Source organism: Sitophilus oryzae, unplaced genomic scaffold, assembly GCF_002938485.1.
Source record: "Sitophilus oryzae breed Bouriz unplaced genomic scaffold, Soryzae_2.0 scaffold_813_pilon_pilon, whole genome shotgun sequence".
Taxonomy (NCBI): Eukaryota; Metazoa; Arthropoda; class Insecta; order Coleoptera; family Curculionidae; genus Sitophilus; species Sitophilus oryzae.
The window spans coordinates 3,531,926-3,553,600 of NW_022147432.1; the positions used below are offsets into that span (position 1 = coordinate 3,531,926).

The following is a 21,675-nucleotide window of genomic DNA, read 5'->3' on the forward strand; positions in this document are numbered from 1 at the left end:
ATATACAAGTGTGTTTTAACATTAATCCTTTTTTATTCCTTCCTTATTTAACTGTATTTAATTCAAAAAAGAATCAAAGGAAAAACAGGCAGCCATATATTATGTTTGAGTGTACAGGCAACCAAATATACACTGCAGGAAAGCCCACTCTACTAGCTCTGCTAGTTTTAAATTTTAATTTGAATTCAGTTGGATGTGGATTTAATTAACGAATTAATTTAATCTCGTTATGTGTCAAATATAGTTCCGAATAAATTTTAAATTATTAATTTATCGTGCCATGTAGCATTAAATATTCAGGAAGCAGTTGAAGAGATTTCAAAAATGAAAATTTTGAAAGCAGGTATACCTACCTATACTTGCTAATTTTCTTCTATTTTGACACTTATTTGAAATATGTACGATATTTTTACTGATGATTTTGAAACTTTTATTAATAGTTGGTGGCCATATATTCTCTCTATATGCATCAGTATTATTTATGCAATAAGGTTGACATTAAAATAAGAAAATAATTAATAAATTACAGTTTTTTGCGTTATTTTACAGGTTCTACGTTGGTGGTGTTGATTGCGTTAGCAGAAATAGAATTGATGATAAAATAATTATTATTACAGGCAGTACTAGCGGTATAGGATTAGAAACAGCAAAAGATCTTATATCTCGAGGTAATAAAAGCATTTTTTTAAAGATAAAGTATTATTAAAAATTATTTTTTTAAGGTGGACATGTTATTCTTGCTGTAAGAAATATCGATAAAGCTAATAAAATATTCGAGGGAATCAAGAAGAAAAATGAAAAATTTAAAATATCTGTAATACAACTTGACATATCTGATTTTTTTAGTATACAAAGCTTTGCGAAACGCATTATAGAAGAGTACGAAAAAATCGATGTTTTAATCAATAATGCTGCAGTTATATTTCAACCGTTTCAAAAGACAGCTGAAGGAAATGAATTAACTCTTGTTACCAATTATTTAGGTAGATAAAAGAATATAACCATCCTGCTTGAAGCAATTATTATTTTACGTCTTAGGTCCATTTTTACTAACCCATCTTCTACTGCCTCTTTTAAACAAATCCACTAATGGAAGAATCATTAATGTTTCTGCTGTAGCACACTTTACAGGGAAATTAAAACTGGATAATTTGAATATGGAAAAGAATTTTAACGAAAAAGACGCATTTGCGCAAAGCAAATTAGCTCTGACTATCTTTACTAGATATTTAGCCTCATTGCTAAGCAGTAAGTCCAATACAAAAAAACTCAAATATACTTTTTATTTATTTCTTTAAGAAACAAAAATAACCTGTAATTCTGTCTGTCCCGGCCTGGTAAGAGGAACAGGACATTTAAGAAATATATTTCTAAATGGAAACAAATGGTCTAAAATATATTTATGGCCTTGGATATGGCTATTTTTGAAAACACCCAAACAAGGAAGTCAAAATATTGTCTATCTTGCTGTCGAACCTAGCCTATCTGATATAACAGGATGTTATTTTAGGTACAGTATTGTTCTTTAAGATTTTTCTATTATATCTTCACAAATTTTAGTGATTGTGAAATTAAAAACCCCGCAGAAAATGTCAAAGACGTTAAATTAGCCCAGGCATTATACAGTAGGTCTTGCTCTATAGTAAACATCAATGGCAAGAAGTTAATTGACTCACTGATATGCCCTGAGAAATCTAACAACAATCATGACTTAGGTGATGGTGATAATGATTTCTAAACTCCCAAAATATTGAAACAGAATCTATTAAATATCAAAAATATATACACAGCTTATAAAGAAAATATCAGTGTGTTAATCTAGTCCATTTTTCACTTACTTTCCATAACCATTTGGCTAAATCTTGATCTTTTGCTGATTCTCCCACTTCTGCTTCCTCATAATCACTAAAAAATTCAAATAAAAATAGAAAAAAAGCTTATTACATAAAAGCCTTACCAAAAATACTTCCCAGTTACTTTTTCAACTTTAGGATCTACGGCTAAATAAATTATTGTTTGTGCCCCATATTTAGGCGTTTTCACAAAGGGCCACGCAAAAGGTTTGATTAATATTGTAGCAAACCAACTATTATAAAATCCCATGTGTCTTATAATGGCTGTATCTACTATACCTGGATGAACAGCATTTACAGTTACACCAGTGTCTAGAATTATTACCAAATGTTGAAAAAATAGGTATTTATTTATTTAAACATGAAAATACCTTTTAATCTCTCTGCTAATTCATTAGTAAATAATACATTAGCCAGTTTACTTTGGGCATAAGCAGTGCCTGGATCATACTCCTGATCACTATTAAAATCTTCTTTATTGATTTTACCTCTTTTATGAGCTACACTTGATACATTTATTATTCTACTAGGTGCTGAATTCTGAAATAATCAAATATAAAAGTGTCACCAACTAACTAGCATATTTACTCTTAAACGATCAAGAAGTAAATTAGTCAAAAGAAAATGTCCTAAATGATTTACTCCTATTTGCATTTCAAAGCCATCCTTCGTTTTAGTGCCCTTAGGTGTTCTCATCACTCCAGCATTGTTAATTAATACATCTAAACGATCTTGTTCATTTTTAAATGTTTTTACAAATTCTCTAATAGATTCTAGAGAGGCAAGATCACATGATCGACAATAAACATATTTATTCTTTGTTTTCATTACTATTTCTTCCCTAGCCTAAAAGGGTTAATAAATAAGTTTGGTCCTCAATGAATGTAATTTTTAAGTTACTTTTTCACATTTATTCATATCTCGACATGCCATAAATACTTTTGCTCCTCTACTTGCTAATTCCCATGCTGTTTCTTTCCCTATTCCTGTATTCGCTCCAGTAACTATTATAACCTTTCCTTCGGCATTTTTGTTGCCAAAATATAATTTACCGCTTATTATTTCCCTGGTTAATAAAAAAAAATGATAATAAAATATGTTGACTAACAAATAAATATCAGTTTACCTACTTGCAGAGACATGCAAAACCGTAGACTGTTAATGCACCAGATCCTACGAGAATAGGCGTAGGAATCCTTTTTGCGAGTTTTTTAAGATATCCACTTAACATATTAATAATATGATTAATACTTTTTTAAATTTTTTTGTTTAGAAATATAACCTCACAATTTTCTAGGGTTATGTTAAGACTCTCCTTCACTATGAAAAATATTTGGTTTTGGTACCCCGGTGTCCCGTGTAGCAGCCAAATTCAGATAGCAAATACCTATTCTTGACATCATTGCCATAACTTTGCGTGGTACACATTATACAGTATGTACACTTTATACAGTACACATTATACAGTATATGTAGTTATAGGTATGGTTATAGGGCTTGCACAGAGATGCGATCATTTTAAGATGAGAGAAGTGATCGAGAATCAAGTTCAACCTGAGTTCAACGTTCAACGGGTTCCTCCGCGTAAACAGATAAGCTGTTAAGCTCCGTCTAGATTAGCCCTAGCAGTAAAGAGAAGACGCTAATTCAACATCGACTTGACTTTTTTAAAAGAAGAAGACGCAATCTTTGACTTGCCTTTTTTAAAAGAAGAAGAGTGAATAATATTTGACATATTTGTCAATGTCATTAAAATGTCAAATTTGTGAACTTTCTAACGCATGCGAAGCTAGTTTTTCTTCGATTTTTGTCATTTTCCTTGGAAAATAATGTTTGTTTACTATCGTGTCAAGTTTCTTTAAAAGGTAATATTTCAAAGTGCCCATCATGAAAACAATTTCACCGTTTAAATTTCATCGTGTGTAACTTGGTAAGTACCAAAATAGTCTGGAATTAAAATGTTTTTCTATTTAACTATCCTCCTTTAAAACTACCTCACAGTTTTATAGTTTTGGAAAATTATGTAATGTTTTTGTTTTTATGCACTTGGTTTTAATATTGAAATTACATATGTTAAATTTTATATAAGCCATACAGTTTTAAAAATTTAAGAATATTTTTGGTGAAAGTGTTCTATTTTATTGTTGTTGCAATAATCTGATCGTAGGTATCTCTCTAAAATAAATAAATTAAAATGAAAATATCATGTATGTATGTAGTTTCTTTTTTAAAATTTTCCAGTGGGTGAAATGAAGATATTTGTAATTTGTAAAGCAGAGAGTATAAGTTTATAATTTAGAGATTTTTAGATGATTTTTAACTCATTATTTAAGTTTATAAAAATACTTTAAGCTTATTGTGTATATGTGTATATCTAATGCTTGACTATGCCAACATTACGAAGATCGATTTGTTTAATTTTTAAATTCAAGGTTAATCCAGAAACATGATTTTCTAAAATAAATACATTTTACAATATCGTGTGGCCTTGACATTGAACCTCACCTACCTTTTAATCTTCAAGGTAGACGACTAAGTTGGTATAGGCCATGAATAATAGATTATATTATTTATTGGCATATGTATGTATAAACATATCAGGATTTTGTAAATTATACAACTTGTAAATGATTTTTTTCTCCTACCACATTTTGTTTTTTATCGTGGCTTATTGAGATAAGGGGTAAACCAAACTTGGGACACTATAAACATGCATGAAAAATTAATTTGGATTAGTGTAATTTCGATTATGGCCTTGATATTTTTTTATCTATATATAAAAACAGAAATAAAATTATCCAAACATCTTATGTTTGAAATTTGGAAATACAATATAGATTTTTTAATTCTGTTAGATATGATTTTTATTGCAAAGTTTTTTGCGCTTCTTTTTTATCTTTCAAGTGCAAGTACTAAGTAGTACCTGTGGTAGTACCAAGTAGTTGACACATATAGAAAGTTTTGCATTAAAAAACAAACCTCTAGGCATTTAAATGTGGATTTTTGCCCAAAATGGCATTCGAATGTTTTTTGATACATTAAGATGAACAAAGTTAGTTACCTAGATATATTTATAATCTAGAAATGTAACACCATTTTCTGGATAATAACACTTGCTTTGTTAATAAAAATATACGTCATAAAATCAGTTATGTAATTAAATCATACGCTTCACTTTATATTGCAGAATACGAAATATTAATAACAAGAATTTTTAGATAAACCATGACCCCTTGGCCTCCTTATCACAATATTTTTTTTTTAGAAGATGGCTGTTGAAGAAACGTGAAATTTATTTTCAAAAAATATCTTATTGAAAATATTGGTTGAAAATTGAATGAAAACAGTTTTCATATTATGAACCAATAATTTTTCTATAATTTTTAATAATAATATTTATGATATTATGAGGGGTTTTACATGCAGTGTTTAATGTAAATTATCTCTATAGTAAGTCAATTGTAGCGGTAACTATTCCTCACTATTCCTAATAAAACTATGACAGTTTCAAATTTAATAATACATATACATAGGCGTACGTAGATTCTTTCTTCTTACCCACAAAGATTCTAAAGATCATATACTTATACTACAGTATGTCCCCGGATTGTCTTTACAAGAGGAAAAGCTTTTTTATTATTGACATTTTGAGAAAAATACATTCTTCATAAAAAATATGGTAATATAATTTCGATTTCATTCTTTGATAGATGGATATCACTAAACATCCTCCTTTAGAAGATTTTCTGTATTGGCATATTGGCAATGACTGGAAGTAAAACCTATAACGTGCGAACAAACACTAGAGGCGCTGCTAGTCATTAAAAAAATAACAAATATTCATTTAATAGTTCATATTTAACTGCAATGGCTTTTTTCGACCGAGACCGCAAACCTGCGAAGGAGAACTGTAGCGTTTCTAATTGCGACAACAAAAATGGCAGATCTTTTCGTTTTCCAAATCCCCGAAAAGATTCAAATTGTTTTATACGTTTGTTTTTCAGTTTTTATGTATGTAAAATACATAATTTATAATAACATGAGTAATTGTTTGTAATTTTAATATACCTATTTTGTTACAATTAAAAAAATGTTTCGAAAAAATTCGATATTTCATGAATTTAGTGCGCGAACAAACTCAAGGGGCGCTTCTTTTACTTTCATTTCATGACATAAAGTCAAAATTCTAAAGGGGGATGTTTTGTGTGATGGTTATTATTAATTTTGATTAATAACACTAATAATAAGTCGTATTTTTTCCTGTTGTTACTATCACATTTTCCGATATATATAGCGAAACGCGGTTTTCAATTTAAGATTAGGAATAATAATATTTGCAATAAAATTTGTAATAACATCAAAATCAGTCAAAGTCGCAGTTTTTGAGATAAAAAGAAATATCAAGTATGGGCTGCTATACCTGCCTCCCGGCGCCAATTTTTTTTACTGGAAATCGCTTATAAAAAAATAACAAAACGTCCAGTATATAGAAGCCTCTCTAAACATAAAATCATAAAAATTTCTCTGCGGAAATGCATTATTCTCTTTTTTCCGACTTTAGAATAACTGAAATCAGTTACATGAAAACGTGTTCCTATTTTACATACACATTTCTTGTGTAGGTATGAACTTAACCTAGTAGATATACTCTAATTTGGACATCAATATTACCGTACCGAGAAAAAATCGAAAATAAACAAAAATGAACCAACAAACCTAACCAAAACACGCTGTAAGCTAAAACAGAAGTGTCTAGCCACAGCAAGGCAACTATTAAGCTTTGGTCAGCGTGGTTATTTGGAGGCTGTTAATTCATTGGTTAGTTAGTTATTTGGTGGGGTTGGTTGGGTTTTACTAATTTATATTTGTTTTTTAGATATTCATTGATTTTCTTCTTATGTTTAGAAACATTTCTAGAATGAATTTATATATATTTCTAAACGAAAATAGCCCTGATTTCAGCTATTTTAACGTTGAAAAACTCGCAAAAGATGCATTTTCGCAGAAAAAGTTTTATGACATACTATTCGAAAAGGCTTCCAAATATTAAATAAACAAATATTTCTTACATAACTGATTTCAAGTAAACGAAAATAGCCCTGATTTCAGCTATTTTATCGTTGAAAAACTCGCAAAAGATGCATTTTCGCAGAAAAAGTTTTATGACATACTATTCGAAAAGGCTTCCAAATACTAAATAAACAAATATTTCTTACAGTTGAGGTTTGGAACCTTTGGTGTTACACAGCAAAATAAAAACACTAAATCACCACTATATACTATAAACTATGAGTTTATAATCATCTGCTGATGATGCTAACATGGTTAGCGAAACGCGCGTCCAGTGTAAAAGTAAAAGTGTTTTGGTGTATTGTGGTGATTTAGTGTTTTTATTTTGCCAAATATTTCTTACATAACTAATTTCAAGTAAACGAGACTTTAGCCTTTAAGCTTTTTGATCCACAAGGTGGATTTGTATTAAATACTCAGAAAGCACCTCATTTTCCTGATCGTAATAGTATTTTTCATCAACTTTATTTTTCATCAACTTTATTTTTCAAATTGTGCTCCTGCATATGGCACATAGGCCAATGCCATGGTTACGCCACTGTCTCTATGAAAATATGCACATACACCAAACTGCATCAACGAAACAAACTTTGAGAGAAAAAAATGAACATGTTTCCTGCTGTCCGACCACGTGGCTTATTTTGTTTCTGTCAGTCGCTGAGTCTATGCGAATCAGTTCGTTTCGAATCAGGACGGCGACGGACGCTTCTTTTGTTTAAACATTTAGCGATCGCGAATTTCAGTGTCGAGGGCACGCCGCACTCAGTGTATTTGGATATGATTTCGTGAGGATTTTATGTTTTTTTTTATAAGTTCAATCATTTTTCTGTTGTTTCCTTTGCATCGATCTCTGCCAAATGATATTCAAGTTTGTTGTGGTGCAAATTTCTAGTTAAATCTTAGTGCACTCTTGTGGGTAAAATTATTATTCCTGGATAAGATGGATTGTTGGATGAGAGATATGGTATGTAGTTGTTTTTAGTTTATTTTTAAATCCAGGGTTACCTGGAGGTTTTCTATGTGAAATTTAATTTCAAATCTTTTTTATAAAATGTGGGTAATAAGCGCACATTTTATTTTTTTTTAAATATATTTTTACACCAAAATTATAGTTTTTCAAAAGGAAAGATGTATTTTTAAAAATACATTAATGCCGTAATCGAACACCAGCTTACTTGGTATAAACATTGGGTGCGCCAAAACTAAATATGATATTTTTTTTCTTTATCATAGCCATTATTCCTTCAGCTTTGTTTTATTATGCACTTTTTATGCGAAAAATCGATATATTGAATAATTTTCGTTTTTTCGAAATTATATGATTTGTATCTTTTTTTTGTCGTTTGGCATTAAAACATGATTAAAACTAACATACCTAACAACAATTATTGAGAATTAGTTGAAGATGTGGGGTAATTAATTTTATATTAATTTTTTCACTTAAGTTTGGGGGCCAATCATGATATAAGTACATTTTAATTCTAAAAACCGAAATTATTTTTATTAATAAAACGCTTAAATAATGTTATTTAATAAATTTCACTTTTCTGTTTTATTATTATCATTTTTAACTCTTAACTTTATGATTTTTTTCAGCAAACTGATTATTTACTGCACATTATGTTATATTTACTCAACATAATGCATATTATTGACAATTTATAGTTTATTATGACCTATCAGTAACGTCATCACATAATCATATCTAGAATTGTAGTATAAATGTTTACTAAATTTATCGTAAATAACATTTTTCCGATCTTATCGAATGCTGTAAAAGTCTACAGACTAGAGATATACCGGGTGCGTCTCAGTGGCTCACCCCTATAACTTTTTTTATTTTTCAGATAAAACAACGAGATTCGGTATGTTAGTATATGACATAAATTAGGATTGATTGATGTATTCAATTATTTTCGGCCACTTCCTGTTACACCCGAAATGACTACAAATTTTGATTTTTAAATGGCACCCTCGGTATTTTTTTACTTTATTCGATAGAAAATGATATTCTGAATATAATGACATCATATTTCAACTTTTGACATTTTCGCTTAAAACAAAATTGTATTTTAAATATTAATGTAGAGTGCCATGGCTGTATTAAAAACACTAATTTTTAATCAAGGAGTCTTGGTAAAATAGATTTGATCGTCTAATGTTTTTAGTGTCTTGTCCTGGCCGGTTAAAAGATGCCGAAATGGTATTTTTAATCATATCTCAATTTTTTCAAATGGAACGAGAGTGGATCATTAGCATATTTGGAAAAGGCATTTTTTACTAATAATTTGGTACCACACGTTTGATATTTAAAGTCAAATTGTCATTATGAATCACATGTCTCAGCTTCAAATAAACCATATTTGAAAATGTCAAAAGTTGACATATGATATGTCATTCTAATCAGAGTGTCATTTTCTATCGAACAAAGTAACAAAATACCGAGAGTGAAAATCAAAAGTTGTTGTCATTTCCGGTGAAACAGGAAGTGACCGGAAACAATTGAATACGTCAATTAATCCTAATTTATGTCATATACTAACATACCAAATCTCGATTTTATATCTGAAAAAATAAAAAAGTTATAAGGGTGAGCCACTTTTCAGACGCACCCGGTATGTAATATATTCTATAAGCTTTGGTTTGATGTACGTACAAGCACGTACTGCAGTGTATCTAAAGTGTACAGAATATTCTGTAAAGTTTGGTATAACGGTACCCATAAACCCTGTTAAAACGAACACTAATCTATTTTCAAGTAGAGATGAGCGGTAGCGTGGTTGTTAAATCACACTGGTAATTGATACCGTAATTTATTAATATCGGTAATTAAAAATGTGCCGTGATCACGACTTTCAATCTATTCCTTGGCAGGTAATGCAGGCTATCTTGACAACTGCTACCGTTATTTTTAATATCAGAAATTTAAAAGCGTGACTTGATTACGACTTTCAATCTGTTCCTGGGCTACAGGTAATGCAGGCTATCTTGACAAGTGACACCGTGATTTTTAATATCTGTGATTTAATAGCTGACGTGATCTTCAATCTCTCCGTTCCATGGGTGTAGGTAATGCAGGCTAGCTTGACAACTGATACCGTGATTTTTAATAGTAGTGATTTAAAAGCGTCACGTGATCACGACTTTCAATCTGTTCCTTGGCTACAGGTAATGCAGGCTATCTTGACAAGTGACACCGTGATTTCTGACGTGATCTTCAATCTGTTCGTTCCATGGGTGTAGGTAATGCAGGCCAGCTTGACAACTGATACCGTGATTTTTAATAGCAGTGATTTAAAAGCGTCACGTGATCACGACTTTCAATCTGTTCCTTGGCTACAGGTAATGCAGGCTATCTTGACAAGTGACACCGTGATTTTTAATATCTGTGATTTAATAGCTGATGTGTTCTTCAATCTGTTTGTTCCATGGTTGTAGGTAATGCAGGCTAGCTTGACAACTGATTCCGTGATTTTTAATAGCAGTGATTTAAAAGCGTCACGTGATCACGACTTTCAATCTGTTCCTTGGCTACAGGTAATGCAGGCTATCTTGACAAGTGACACCGTGATTTTTAATATCTGTGATTTAATAGCTGACGTGATCTTATTCAATCTGTTCGTTCCATGGTTGTAGGTAATGCAGGCTAGCTTGACAACTGATACCGTGATTTTTAATAGCAGTGATTTAAAAGCGTCACGTGATCACGACTTTCAATCTGTTCCTTGGCCACAGGTAATGCAGGCTAGTTTGACAACTGATACTGTGATTTTTAATAGCAGTGATTTAAAAGCGTCACGTGATCACGACTTTCAATCTGTTCCTTGGCTACAGGTAATGCAGGCTATCTTGACAAGTGACACCGTGATTTTTAATAGCTGATGTGATCTTCACTCTGTTCATTCCATGGGTGTAGGTAATGCAGGCTAGCTTGACAACTGATACTGTGATTTTTAATAGCAGTGATTTAAAAGCGTCACGTGATCACGACTTTCAATCTGTTCCTTGGCCACAGGTAATGCAGGCTATCTTGACAAGTGACACCGTGATTTTTAATATCTGTGATTTAATAGCTGACGTGATCTTATTCAATATGTTCGTTCCATGGTTGTAGGTAATGCAGGCTAGCTTGACAACTGATACCGTGATTTTTAATAGCAGTGATTTAAAAGCGTCACGTGATCACGACTTTCAATCTGTTCCTTGGCCACAGGTAATGCAGGCTATCTTAACAAGTGACACCGTGATTTTTAATATCTGTGATTTAATAGCTGACGTGATCTTCAATCTGTTCGTTCCATGGGTGTAGGTAATGCAGGCTAGCTTGACAACTGATACAGCAGTGATTTAAAAGCGTCACGTGATCACGACTTTCAGTCTATTCCATAGCTTTAGCTAATGCAAGCTATCTTGACAACTGATAACGTGATATCAGTGTGATTAAATCACAGTGCGTGATATATCACTCATCACTATTTTTAAGTAGTTTATTTCTATAAACTTGTTATGAATTTTGTATTTTTATAAAGCCCATTTCATGCAACAGATTAGGTATTTTTAAAGAATATTTTATATATCTGTACTCTTATTTGTGTATTTATTATATACTTATTGTTGTACAGTGCAAAATAGCGTTTAGTGTAGCATTCGTTTTTGGATTCTTCCTAAATTATTCCAAATTTAATTAATAATTTACTATATAGAGCAAATTTAGCAGTGAATAGGTGGAGCACATTATATGTATTTGGACAACTGGGGCCAGACTTGAATTGTACAGAAAGACTATGCTGGACGTAGCATATCTTGGTAACATACCGGGTGTTTCTCAAATGTGGCTAACTTATTTAATTTTTTAGATAAAAAAACGAGATTTGGTACGTTAGTATAAAAAATTGTAGTCACTTCCTGTTTCACCGGACATTTTGACTGATTTTTTTATGTAGTCAGTTTTTTATACATCATGTCCTGTAGTCAGTTTTGTATACCGAGAGTGTTTAAATAACACTTTTTATTTTATTCGATAGAAAATGACAATCTGAATATGACACTTCGAATATGGTTTATTTGAAATTGCAACATGCGGTTCATAACGACAATTTGACTCGAAATACCAAGTGTGTGGTACCAAATCATTTAAATAAAAGCTTTTTCCAAATATGCTAATGAGCCGCCATCGTTCTATTTGAAAAAATTGATATGTGATTAAAATACGATTTGGCCATCTTTTAATCGACCAAAACAAGACACTAAAAACATTAGACGATCAAATCTATTTTTCCAAGGTTCTTTGATTAAAAATTAGTGTTTTTAACACAATTAAGATTGAAATTTAAAATACATTTTTTAAAGCGAAAATGTCAAAAGTTGACATATGATATGTCATTCTATTCAGAGTGTCATTTTCTATAGAATAAAGTAAAAAATGCCGAGGGTTCCGTTTAAAAATCAAAAGTTGTAGTAATTTCCGATGAAACAGAAAGTGACCGAAAACAGTTGAATATATCAATCAATTCTAATTTATATCATATTATATTAACATACGAAATCTCGTTTTTTTATTGAAATAACTTAAAAAATTATAGGGGTGGGCCACTTTTGAGAAACCCCCAGTTCCTCGAATAATATAACCACGTATATGAAAAAGTGGAGTGTTAAAATTAATTGGCGATTTTATATATGAACCATAATAGTTCAAAATCTAAGTTATATGTATGTACCGTTATAAGTTATAGCTAACTAGCTAGTCGACACGAATATAATATTTAATAGTACAAAAGTTCACATAGCAAACAGTTCTTTCTTTTCATAGAAAAATTTTTGACCTAAGGCTATAAAGGGATAAGGGTGTAAAGAACCATCCTAGAAGTTTAAAGAGATTTTATGGCACATAGAGAAAAACAGGTAGACAGCATTGCAAATACCTTATCTAGGTAGGTACGTTACTTTTTCTAGCCACTACAGTTTAACTTTAGTGTTCGTAAGGATAATATATTATTAACAAGGAATACGTTCTGCGTGTTACAAAAAATAGGCCTTTTTTATAAAAATATATAAATATATTCGCGTCTAGTACGGACCTGTACGCTAACTGCTTGCGTTCGCGGTGGTATTTCGTAGATAATTTCATTTTTGTATTGGTGTAGGTTAGTATTTTTTATTATGTTCGGTTTTATCAGACCAGAGGAACAACGTTTGGGTAAGTTTTTTAACCTGTTTGTTTTTCGCATATACAAGTTTAGTCAAAAATTCTATATTGACTATATTTAAAATTATTTTATAAGGGGTAAAAATAATTCATGGATGATAATAATTTCCATTATTTAAACAGCAAAAAACCCGTAAATAAAGAATAATTTTTTTGATTTTGTAAAAAATTATCATTTACATGAAATAAAATAATGAAATAGCTACCAGAAGGTCACGGCAAACTTTTATCATTTCCTTATCATTTTTATTTTCATTCAATGCCGTAAAACGTATTTTTTTCTTACGCATGAGCCTACAAAATATAAAATTTGATAACACCACTCTTTTAAAAATAGGCTCTGAAATATCACGCAAACATGAGTTTATTTTTTATTTTATTACGTAAAATACTTTATTATACCGTATGATCGAGAAAAAACGGCGTCAGCGATGGCTATGGAATGAAGATCGTTGTCATTTTATATGTAAATTTATATGGGAAATGTCATTGATGTTCATTTCCCAGCCAACTGGACGCCGTTTTTTTTCGATCATACGGTATTTGGTAATCAGGTTGTTTATAAAAATACCCCTTTTTATATTATATTTTAATTAAGTATGACTAGTAAGTTAAAGCAGATCGTCTAGGTTCAGCGTAATCTAACTCAAGCCTGGTCCTATTGGTACCCTACTGGACAGGTACATATTATGTGCTCATATTTTTAGGGTTCCGTACCTCAAAAGGAAAAGACGGAACCCTTTATAGAATCATTTTGTTGTCTGGATCAAACGCGTGGAGGTACTGAGTTGAAATTAAAACCGTATACTCAAATTTACAGTCCCTTGAAAATCATCTAAGTTAACGAAAAAAAATAGATACAGCTGTTTATGCTAAAAAGCAAAACGTGTTTCTATGGTAATATAATTTCGTTTTCGTTCTTTGATATAGGTTGATACATTGCATATAGATTGTTATTGATAGAATTTTAATTAATTAACGTCATATTATATTTTGCCATTTTAAAATCTTAAAGAAGCACAAAATTTATTTAGTTCAATGCTATGGAAATGGTGACAATAGTTATTGGAAAAGAATGTATTTTTCTCAAAATATCAATAATAAACCTACAAATTTGTAGAGAACCCTCGGTGGGCGAGTCTTTCAAAACCATTTCAGATCAATGGAAAACATACACGAAAAGAATAAAAAAAATTACCTACTTCAAGCTTTGCTTCAAGTAGGCATACATGGTGTTTCAAAAAACGTGTGCCATCTCTCGTGGGGGGATTTCTCCCGTAAAAATAAAATTTATTTTTCGTATCAACATAGGACCGATTCTGCTTTGTTTCGTAGCTACAGGGTGTTAAAGGTGATTCGAATGAAATTTTGAGGGTAAAAGTTACTACACGTGCTACATATTTTAAGGCTAAAAAAGTGTCGACGGTTGAATTAGAAGGTTGCTATTAGACTTGGATCAAGGCAAATTAATAAAATTGCGTTTATCTCATCAAGGAGGCCGAAATCGACAAAATATCAAGAGACAACTTTTAATCGGCATTAAACTGCTTACACTACTTCGCTAACAAGAGAAGTCAGTGGCGTACATGTTTTTTTAGAAAAATAGTTCAGTGATAACCCCTGGATCACTGGTGAATAGTCGACACTTTTTTAACTTTAAAATATGTCGCATTTATATTAACTTTCATCCCCAAAATTTCATTCGAAGCGCTAAAAGTACTTGGAAGGAAATTATAATAAATCGAAAAAAAAATGAATACTTTAACCTCCTGTGGCTACGATACGTAATAAAGCAGAATCGGACCTATGTTGATATGAAAAATAAATCTTAATTTTATGTAAGGAATCTCCTCACGAGAGATGGCACATGTTTTTTGAACCACCCTGTATATAGTTTCATTTGTTTTAGATCGTTATTGTTTTAAACGGTAAATACATCAAATTGTAGCAGTTGGTTGTAGCTAAATTTTTGAAAACATTTTTGGAAATGCGGACTTCACTCATAGTTTTCAATATTTTGTCTGAGTGGTATATCTACTTATCGGAAAAGTAGATAAAATGTTATACAGTAAAAAAATCGTATTTGTTTATGTCCTAATATGTTTCGTTTAGGAGATACAGGGCGTAGAAGATTCATTTTTAATTCGCTTTTTTCAAAACTTCTGAACTAATTCCGATAGTTGGATAAAAATGGGTGTTTTTTACATGGGAAATTTGATTTTGATGTTAATATAACTATTACTTGTAGGGGGCACCACCTACATATTTTTGAATCGTTTTGAAAAGCAATAACTTTTCGCCCGTACCTGTATTAAACTACTCAGTGACAAAATATACATTTCGCCTTTTTTTACGTAAGAAGGCTCTTTCATATCATTTCAGACCTTTATTTATCTTTTTTTAACGGTAAATAGGTATATGAAATTGTACCAGCAAGCCAATTTTTTTAAAAGATTTTTAGAAATTTCGGAGTGCGAAAAAAGTTTTCGAAATGTTGTTTCGGTGCTATACGAGCAGCTATTCTAAAAGTACATTTTTAAAATTTTTTGTTTTTGATATTTTCTTGTAAAATTCAATTATTTTAGACTCTTACTAATATCATTTTAATAGGACACAATAGATATGTAGGGTTGCGGTGATTAACCCCCCTCCGACTCATTCTACGTTCTAAATTTTTACATCTATACATATTTTTAATAGCAAATACCTAGAAAAGCACGTATTATTTTCTTAGATTAGACAATATCTCCGGAAGTACATTTGTCTCTACTGGAGACTTCCTTTTATATAATTTAAAACTATTAACATTTCAGATCAACGATTTATCTTGAAAGAATATAAATTTTTACATACTATACGACAAGTATAGTTTCAGTTGTTTCAAGGCAGGTTGACACGATCCAAGTGTACCTAAACTAAGTACACTTGGATGCTGCCACATAACTACTTATAATAATAATGCGTGCGTCTCACTGTATTCTGCTTGTATGCTATTAACTGTTTTGTCCAAGTCAAGTTTTTGTAACATCCAAGTAAGCTGGCTACCAACTTACTTGGATGCTACGAAGCCTTCCAAATCGACTTGGATAAAACAATTGATAAAAGCCACGAACAAGTGAGACGCGCACAGCATTCATGTAGGTATACTTATATAGCAATATCCAGGCGTACTTGGACCTAGTACACTTGTATGCTGCCATATATAACTGGACTTGTAATAATACTGCGCACGTCTCGCACTTTTACCCTGCTTGTATTCTATTAACTGTTTTGTCCAAGTCAAGTTGGAAGACTTTGTAACATCCAAGTAGGCTGGCTGCCAATTTACTTGGATGTTACGAAGCCTTCCAAATCGACTTTGATAAAACATTTGATACTTCTATCAACTGTGGCGGAGAAGTGAAACGTGCACAGCATTCATGTCATTCATGTAGGTATACTTATGTAGCATCATCCAGGTGTACTTGGACCAAGTACTATATGCTGCCTTATATAACTGTAATTATAATAATACCGCCCACGTCTCGCACTTTTACCCTGCTTGTATCCTATTAACTGTTTTGTCCAAGTCAAGTTGGAAGGCTTTGTAACATCCAAGTAGGCTGGCTGCCAATTTACTTGGATGTTACGAAGCCTTCCAAATCGACTTTGATAAAACATTTGCTACTTCTTTCAACTGTGGCGGACAAGTGAAACGTGCACAGCATTCATGTCATTCATGTAGGTATACTTATGTAGCATCATCCAGGTGTGAAAACTTGGACCAAGTACACTTATATGCTGCCTTATATAACTGTACTTATAATAATACCGCCCACGTCTCGCACTTTTACCCTGCTTGTGTCCTATTAACTGTTTTGTCCAAGTCAAGTTGGAAGGCTTTGTAACATCCAAGTATGCTGGCTGCCAACTCACTTAAACTTTACGAAGCCTTCCAACTCGAGTTTAGATAACTGTTAATACGATAGAAGCAGCGTATAAGTGAAACGTGCAGCATTCATGTACATGTTCATCCAAGTGTGCTTGATCGAAGTGTACTTTGATCAAATTCACTTTGATACTGCATGCGTCTCACTTGAACGCCATTTGAATGGTATCAACCGATTTTAAATCAGTTGATACGATGTAAACTGCGTCGAAGTGAATTTGATAGAAGTACACTTTGACCGTGTTAACCCGACTTTAGAGTTTCAGACTTCAGACCATTACTAATGTATTTTTTACGAGAAATGTAGGAACACGTACCGTCTAGCCAAATTTATGAAACGACTTTAGGAAATCCGGATTGCATTTCTTGACGAATTAGTACGAACAAATATTTGTACGCTTTAATGACTAATCTAATGTAACAGCCGTCTCTGATGCATGATTGGAGTTGATATTATCATAAAAGTTATCATAAGTATATCGATTATTGTATTGAGTATATGCGCTTAAATTTCAGTTTGTATCACGAACTCTGCGAATCGTCGATTTTTGTCGAAATTTACTTTTGCGCTCGCACATTCGTGGGCGTCGCTTCGTATTCATGGTCAAGGTCACTCATCGGCGCGGGTCGGTGGGGGGCAAAGGGGGGGACGAACAGCAGGCGTCGATGGAGCTGTAGAGACGGGCAGAGGAGGGGGGAGCGAGACCGACATAGGTATTTTATTTTTACTAACGCGGCCTCGACCAGGTTCGTATCCGCGCAATTTCTATGCAAAATGCAGCTGGTTCAGCGAAATAAGTAAACGTAGATGGGTTCTAGGTGATGTCTGTTTAATCTCTTAAATTTCCAAAATTATCTATAGCCCTCAACTGGTGTGGTGGGGTCCAGCGGACCCCAAGCACTATTTAAACCTCTGTAAAATGTTTATGTTTAAAGCTGCGTATAAATATGTCGAGACGAGTGCGAGAGACACCCGAGACGAGTCAACCTCAAGCGGATTTGAAGTTGACTCGTCATATTGGGACGGGGTCTGAGCTTCGAGCCGAGCCTATGCCCAGCCGGACGGCGTTGTCTCCGTTTTTTCCGGAGCCTTTGGCGAACCATCAAAAGGATTGGGGCGTCTATTTAACCAGTGGCGTATACACCGCGGCTCCGCGGAACAATTGCCTCGAGTTTCAAGGGGCTCGGATTCCACATCCCATTTTTATATAAAAATAAATATTCTTTCCTTTATTTGTAATAATGTTAATAATGCATCCTAACTAGAAAGATGCAATTTTGTCTTCTCTAAAATAGTATAGGTAAGTTAGCCAAAGTAGGTAAATCTCATATACAAAGATTTATTAGTGATTTCTTTTATAAAAACATGAAAATTTTATGAAAAATGAATAAACGTAATGAACTTTTCGTCGAGTTATTAACGGCTCAAACGTAAATTATGCGCTATTTCTGCTGAACGGAATTAAAGATGTAAAACAAGCTTCTTTACATATAGGATACATAGAAGATAAGAGAGGCAAATCGAGAGTGTTGAAAAAGGTGGCCATGCTCTCAGAAGTTCCTTACGGTACTCTCATAAATAAAGGGAATCGACAAAGAAAGGAACGATCCGATATAGAAAAATCCAGAAATTTGAACTATCCAGATTACTAAGAAACTTAATTTATGGCAAATATGAAAATAATAAAGTTCCCGCCATAGAAATAATTAAAAAAAAACTCTCCGAGCTTAAAAAAAACTCTGTTCAGAAAGCACATTACGGCGAAGGTTTAAAAAACTGGGAATTAGATTTAAAATTATATACATAATAATATTTTAAAAATGATTAATAAGCGTGCTGCAATGATGGAAAGCCATAGAATAATAATGTGGCGAATTGAATACCTTGAAAAAATATACAACTTTAGAAATGAAGAAATGCAGATATATTATTTACAATATATGTTCCAGGTTAGTTATTGGCATTTAAATGTAGATTTAAATTAATAATTTAAATCTTAATTACTTAAATTTCTATTTTTTTAAATAAATAAAGTCGAATTAGGTCTTATCTTACAGCGCTTTCAGATGGAACGGAGCGTCCGCGACGGACCGTCCGCGACTTCGAGCAAGTACCATGAGCTTATATGAACAATTTCACCTGGGTCGCGTATGCTCCGTCCGGATGAGCTATCTTGAAAAAACATCCGTGCGGACGCTCTGCGCGTACGGTCCGCTCCATCTGAAAGCGCTGTTACTCTATTTAAAAATTTTATAGATATACAAACCACATACAAAATATATTATTGAATAAAATAATTAAAGACTCAAAAAAACGGCACTGGCAGAAGGCTCCGCCGCCGCCGCTGCCGTGCCGTTATCTCCAGGTATCTCAGTCGGCGTTCTCCAGTTTTTTTTAATGTAAACAGTCCGAATATAATTTAAATTTATCATGAATTCCTTTAATTTATCTAGCTTGTTTTTTACCTATTTTGAAATTAAACAAACATATACAGGGTGTTTCAAAAAACATGTTCCATCTCTCGTGGGGAAGTTCCTCACGTAAAAATAAAATTTATTTTTTATATCAACCAATTCAATTCTGCTTTGATTCGTAGCTACAGGGGGTTAAAATAGGGTTCCCAACCGTCCTCTATTCCAGAAACAGTCCTCTTTTTGATCTGATTGTCCTCTTTTCTCTCACGTATTGAAAACTTTGTTACATACCAACTTCAAATTCTAAAAAATATTCGTTTATCGCCTCAATGCTTTAAAGAATTGTTAATCTGTGTCTTTTATGTAATTTTATGTTTACTACTTACTGTTAGTTTATGTCTTGAAAAAAAGTTTTGTTGACAATGGTTTGCTTTATTTTAATAAGTTTTGAGTATAAATATTTTTGTTTATTTTAAATATTTATCGCATACCGTTTATATAACTTTTTGGTAAATTCTCGACATTTGAGCGACGTTCAAAAATGTTTCGCCTGTGCCTCTTTTTATCCTCTCGCCCCTATTTTTTTTTGAAAGTTGCCAACGCTAGGTTAAGTGTTTTATCATTTTCTTCCAAGTGCTTTTAGTAATTTGAGATCGTTTGATGACTGATTTAGTTCTGATCCTGGTAGTTTTTTGTATAAAACAGTGCCACCATAGTCGATTTTTTTCGTTAAATGCGAATAAGAAAATATCCTGATTATATTCTGGCCTTATCCCTTATTATTTTTATTTACAAGCGATCTTAAATTTATAACATATACATATATTTTATTTAATTGTTAACATTAGGGTAGTTTTACCAATTGTGTATGTGTGGAATTCCACTGATATGTGTTTTAAGTTGTTTGTTAGATTTTTAAAATTTTTTGATTGTATTTTGCTCTCTTAACTTTGTAGTGTCCTGAAGATGCAAATAAATTTTGCGAAACGTCGACAAATTTAAATTTTTTTTTCTGTTGATTTTTTTCGATCCTAATCCAATTAAAAAACACAATACTTAAATTTATTAATTATTTTTTTAAAATATTGAATGGTATCGAATAATACTTTAATATTATATTTATCAATATTTTAAAGTATCGATACTTTATATTCAATACAACCGATACCAAAATATCGATACTGCCTCAGTATCGCATAGCCCTATGATGAATTTTGTGGGTTCGCCAAAGGCTCCACTGAAAATGGATAGCCGCGAGACAACGCCGTTCGACTGGGCAGGGACTCTGCTCGAGGCTAAATCGCTCGGCTCGAGGCTATGATATGACGAATTCCGCTTGAGGTTGACTCGTCTCGTCCTCGTCTCGGCATATTAGTACGCCTTTTGGAAAGAATTTGCTATAGCCTCGTTTCATACTCGTTTCGGGTTTGTCTCGTACTTGCCTCGGCATATTTATACGCGGCTTAAGAATTAGGCCTCGCCGCGCCATTTACCTTTATGTTAGGGTGCCAATATGCAACTGTTAAAGGCGCACTTGATTTTCAAGTATTCAATCAAGTATTGTTCCTACCAGCGCACTGTGGTTCCACAAATGGACAAAATTCGTCAAAATCAATAACATAATTTTTTTGTAAAACCATTATATTTAAATAACCAATAATTCAAATTCATAATAATAAAATATTGAGGACTCTAAAACTATGTATTCATTTAAAAAATTAACCCTAAACCGTGACCGTGTCAAATAACTCCGCTATAAAAAGTTACAACCTAATCAAGTTGGCGCTTCGCAGACGTCACTTTACATTATTTGTTGACAGTTTGTTATTAAGTGGTGTTGGTTGTACATTTTTAGCTATGAATGTCCAAAAACAAGGTAAGTTTATTAATTCTGAGTGTTAGAATTAGTTACTTTATTATTACTTTGACATTAGTAATACAAAATTATCGAAAAATTAGGCGTTTCAAATATGTTTCCCGCCTTTTCCCGAAATAATTTCCATAGTGTCAAGTAGATACATGCCTTGACCTATTATAGAACAAATATTAGTGTGCAGTTTTTGCTACTCCCTTTTTAATTAAGATCTGAAGTAACTGAGGTATTGCAAAATAAGGCTTAAAAATTCCGTTCCTTTCAGGTACATCATATCGATGTTCATTGGATAGAATGGGTATTTTTGAGATATGGTTGACAAAGGCTGGGT

General features: G+C 32.3%; 3 protein-coding genes across 4 annotated transcripts in view; 2 read left to right on the plus strand and 1 right to left on the minus strand.

Moving 5' to 3' along the window:
- Nucleotides 1-349: 349 nt before the first annotated feature.
- On the plus strand, nucleotides 350-1,764 carry LOC115889335 (retinol dehydrogenase 13-like). The gene is made up of 6 exons (XM_030909313.1): nucleotides 350-491; nucleotides 550-668; nucleotides 723-983; nucleotides 1,039-1,248; nucleotides 1,300-1,510; nucleotides 1,561-1,764. The coding sequence occupies exons 1-6, from the start codon at nucleotides 397-399 to the stop codon at nucleotides 1,736-1,738; spliced, it is 1,074 nt and encodes a 357-aa protein (XP_030765173.1). The 5' UTR covers nucleotides 350-396; the 3' UTR covers nucleotides 1,739-1,764.
- Nucleotides 1,747-3,278, minus strand: LOC115889336 (retinol dehydrogenase 13-like). The gene is made up of 6 exons (XM_030909314.1): nucleotides 2,984-3,278; nucleotides 2,754-2,919; nucleotides 2,442-2,699; nucleotides 2,225-2,393; nucleotides 1,958-2,165; nucleotides 1,747-1,905 (listed from the first exon to the last, which is right to left on the minus strand). Exons 1-6 carry the CDS (start codon nucleotides 3,082-3,084, stop codon nucleotides 1,806-1,808), a joined length of 1,002 nt encoding a protein of 333 aa, XP_030765174.1. The 5' UTR covers nucleotides 3,085-3,278; the 3' UTR covers nucleotides 1,747-1,805.
- Nucleotides 3,279-3,610: 332 nt separating this feature from the next.
- LOC115889274 (steroid hormone receptor ERR2) overlaps nucleotides 3,611-21,675 on the plus strand; it is a 36,334-nt gene continuing 18,269 nt past the window's right edge. The window contains exon 1 of one of the 2 annotated variants that reach the window (XM_030909219.1): nucleotides 3,611-3,783. Coding sequence is in view for 1 of the 2 variants with exons in the window: in XM_030909218.1 (XP_030765078.1) it covers nucleotides 7,864-7,887 (24 nt within the window). In the remaining variant the exon portion in view is untranslated. Of the gene's footprint in view, nucleotides 3,784-7,589; nucleotides 7,888-21,675 lie in introns of those variants that run through there. The other variant, XM_030909218.1, reaches the window with a different exon arrangement.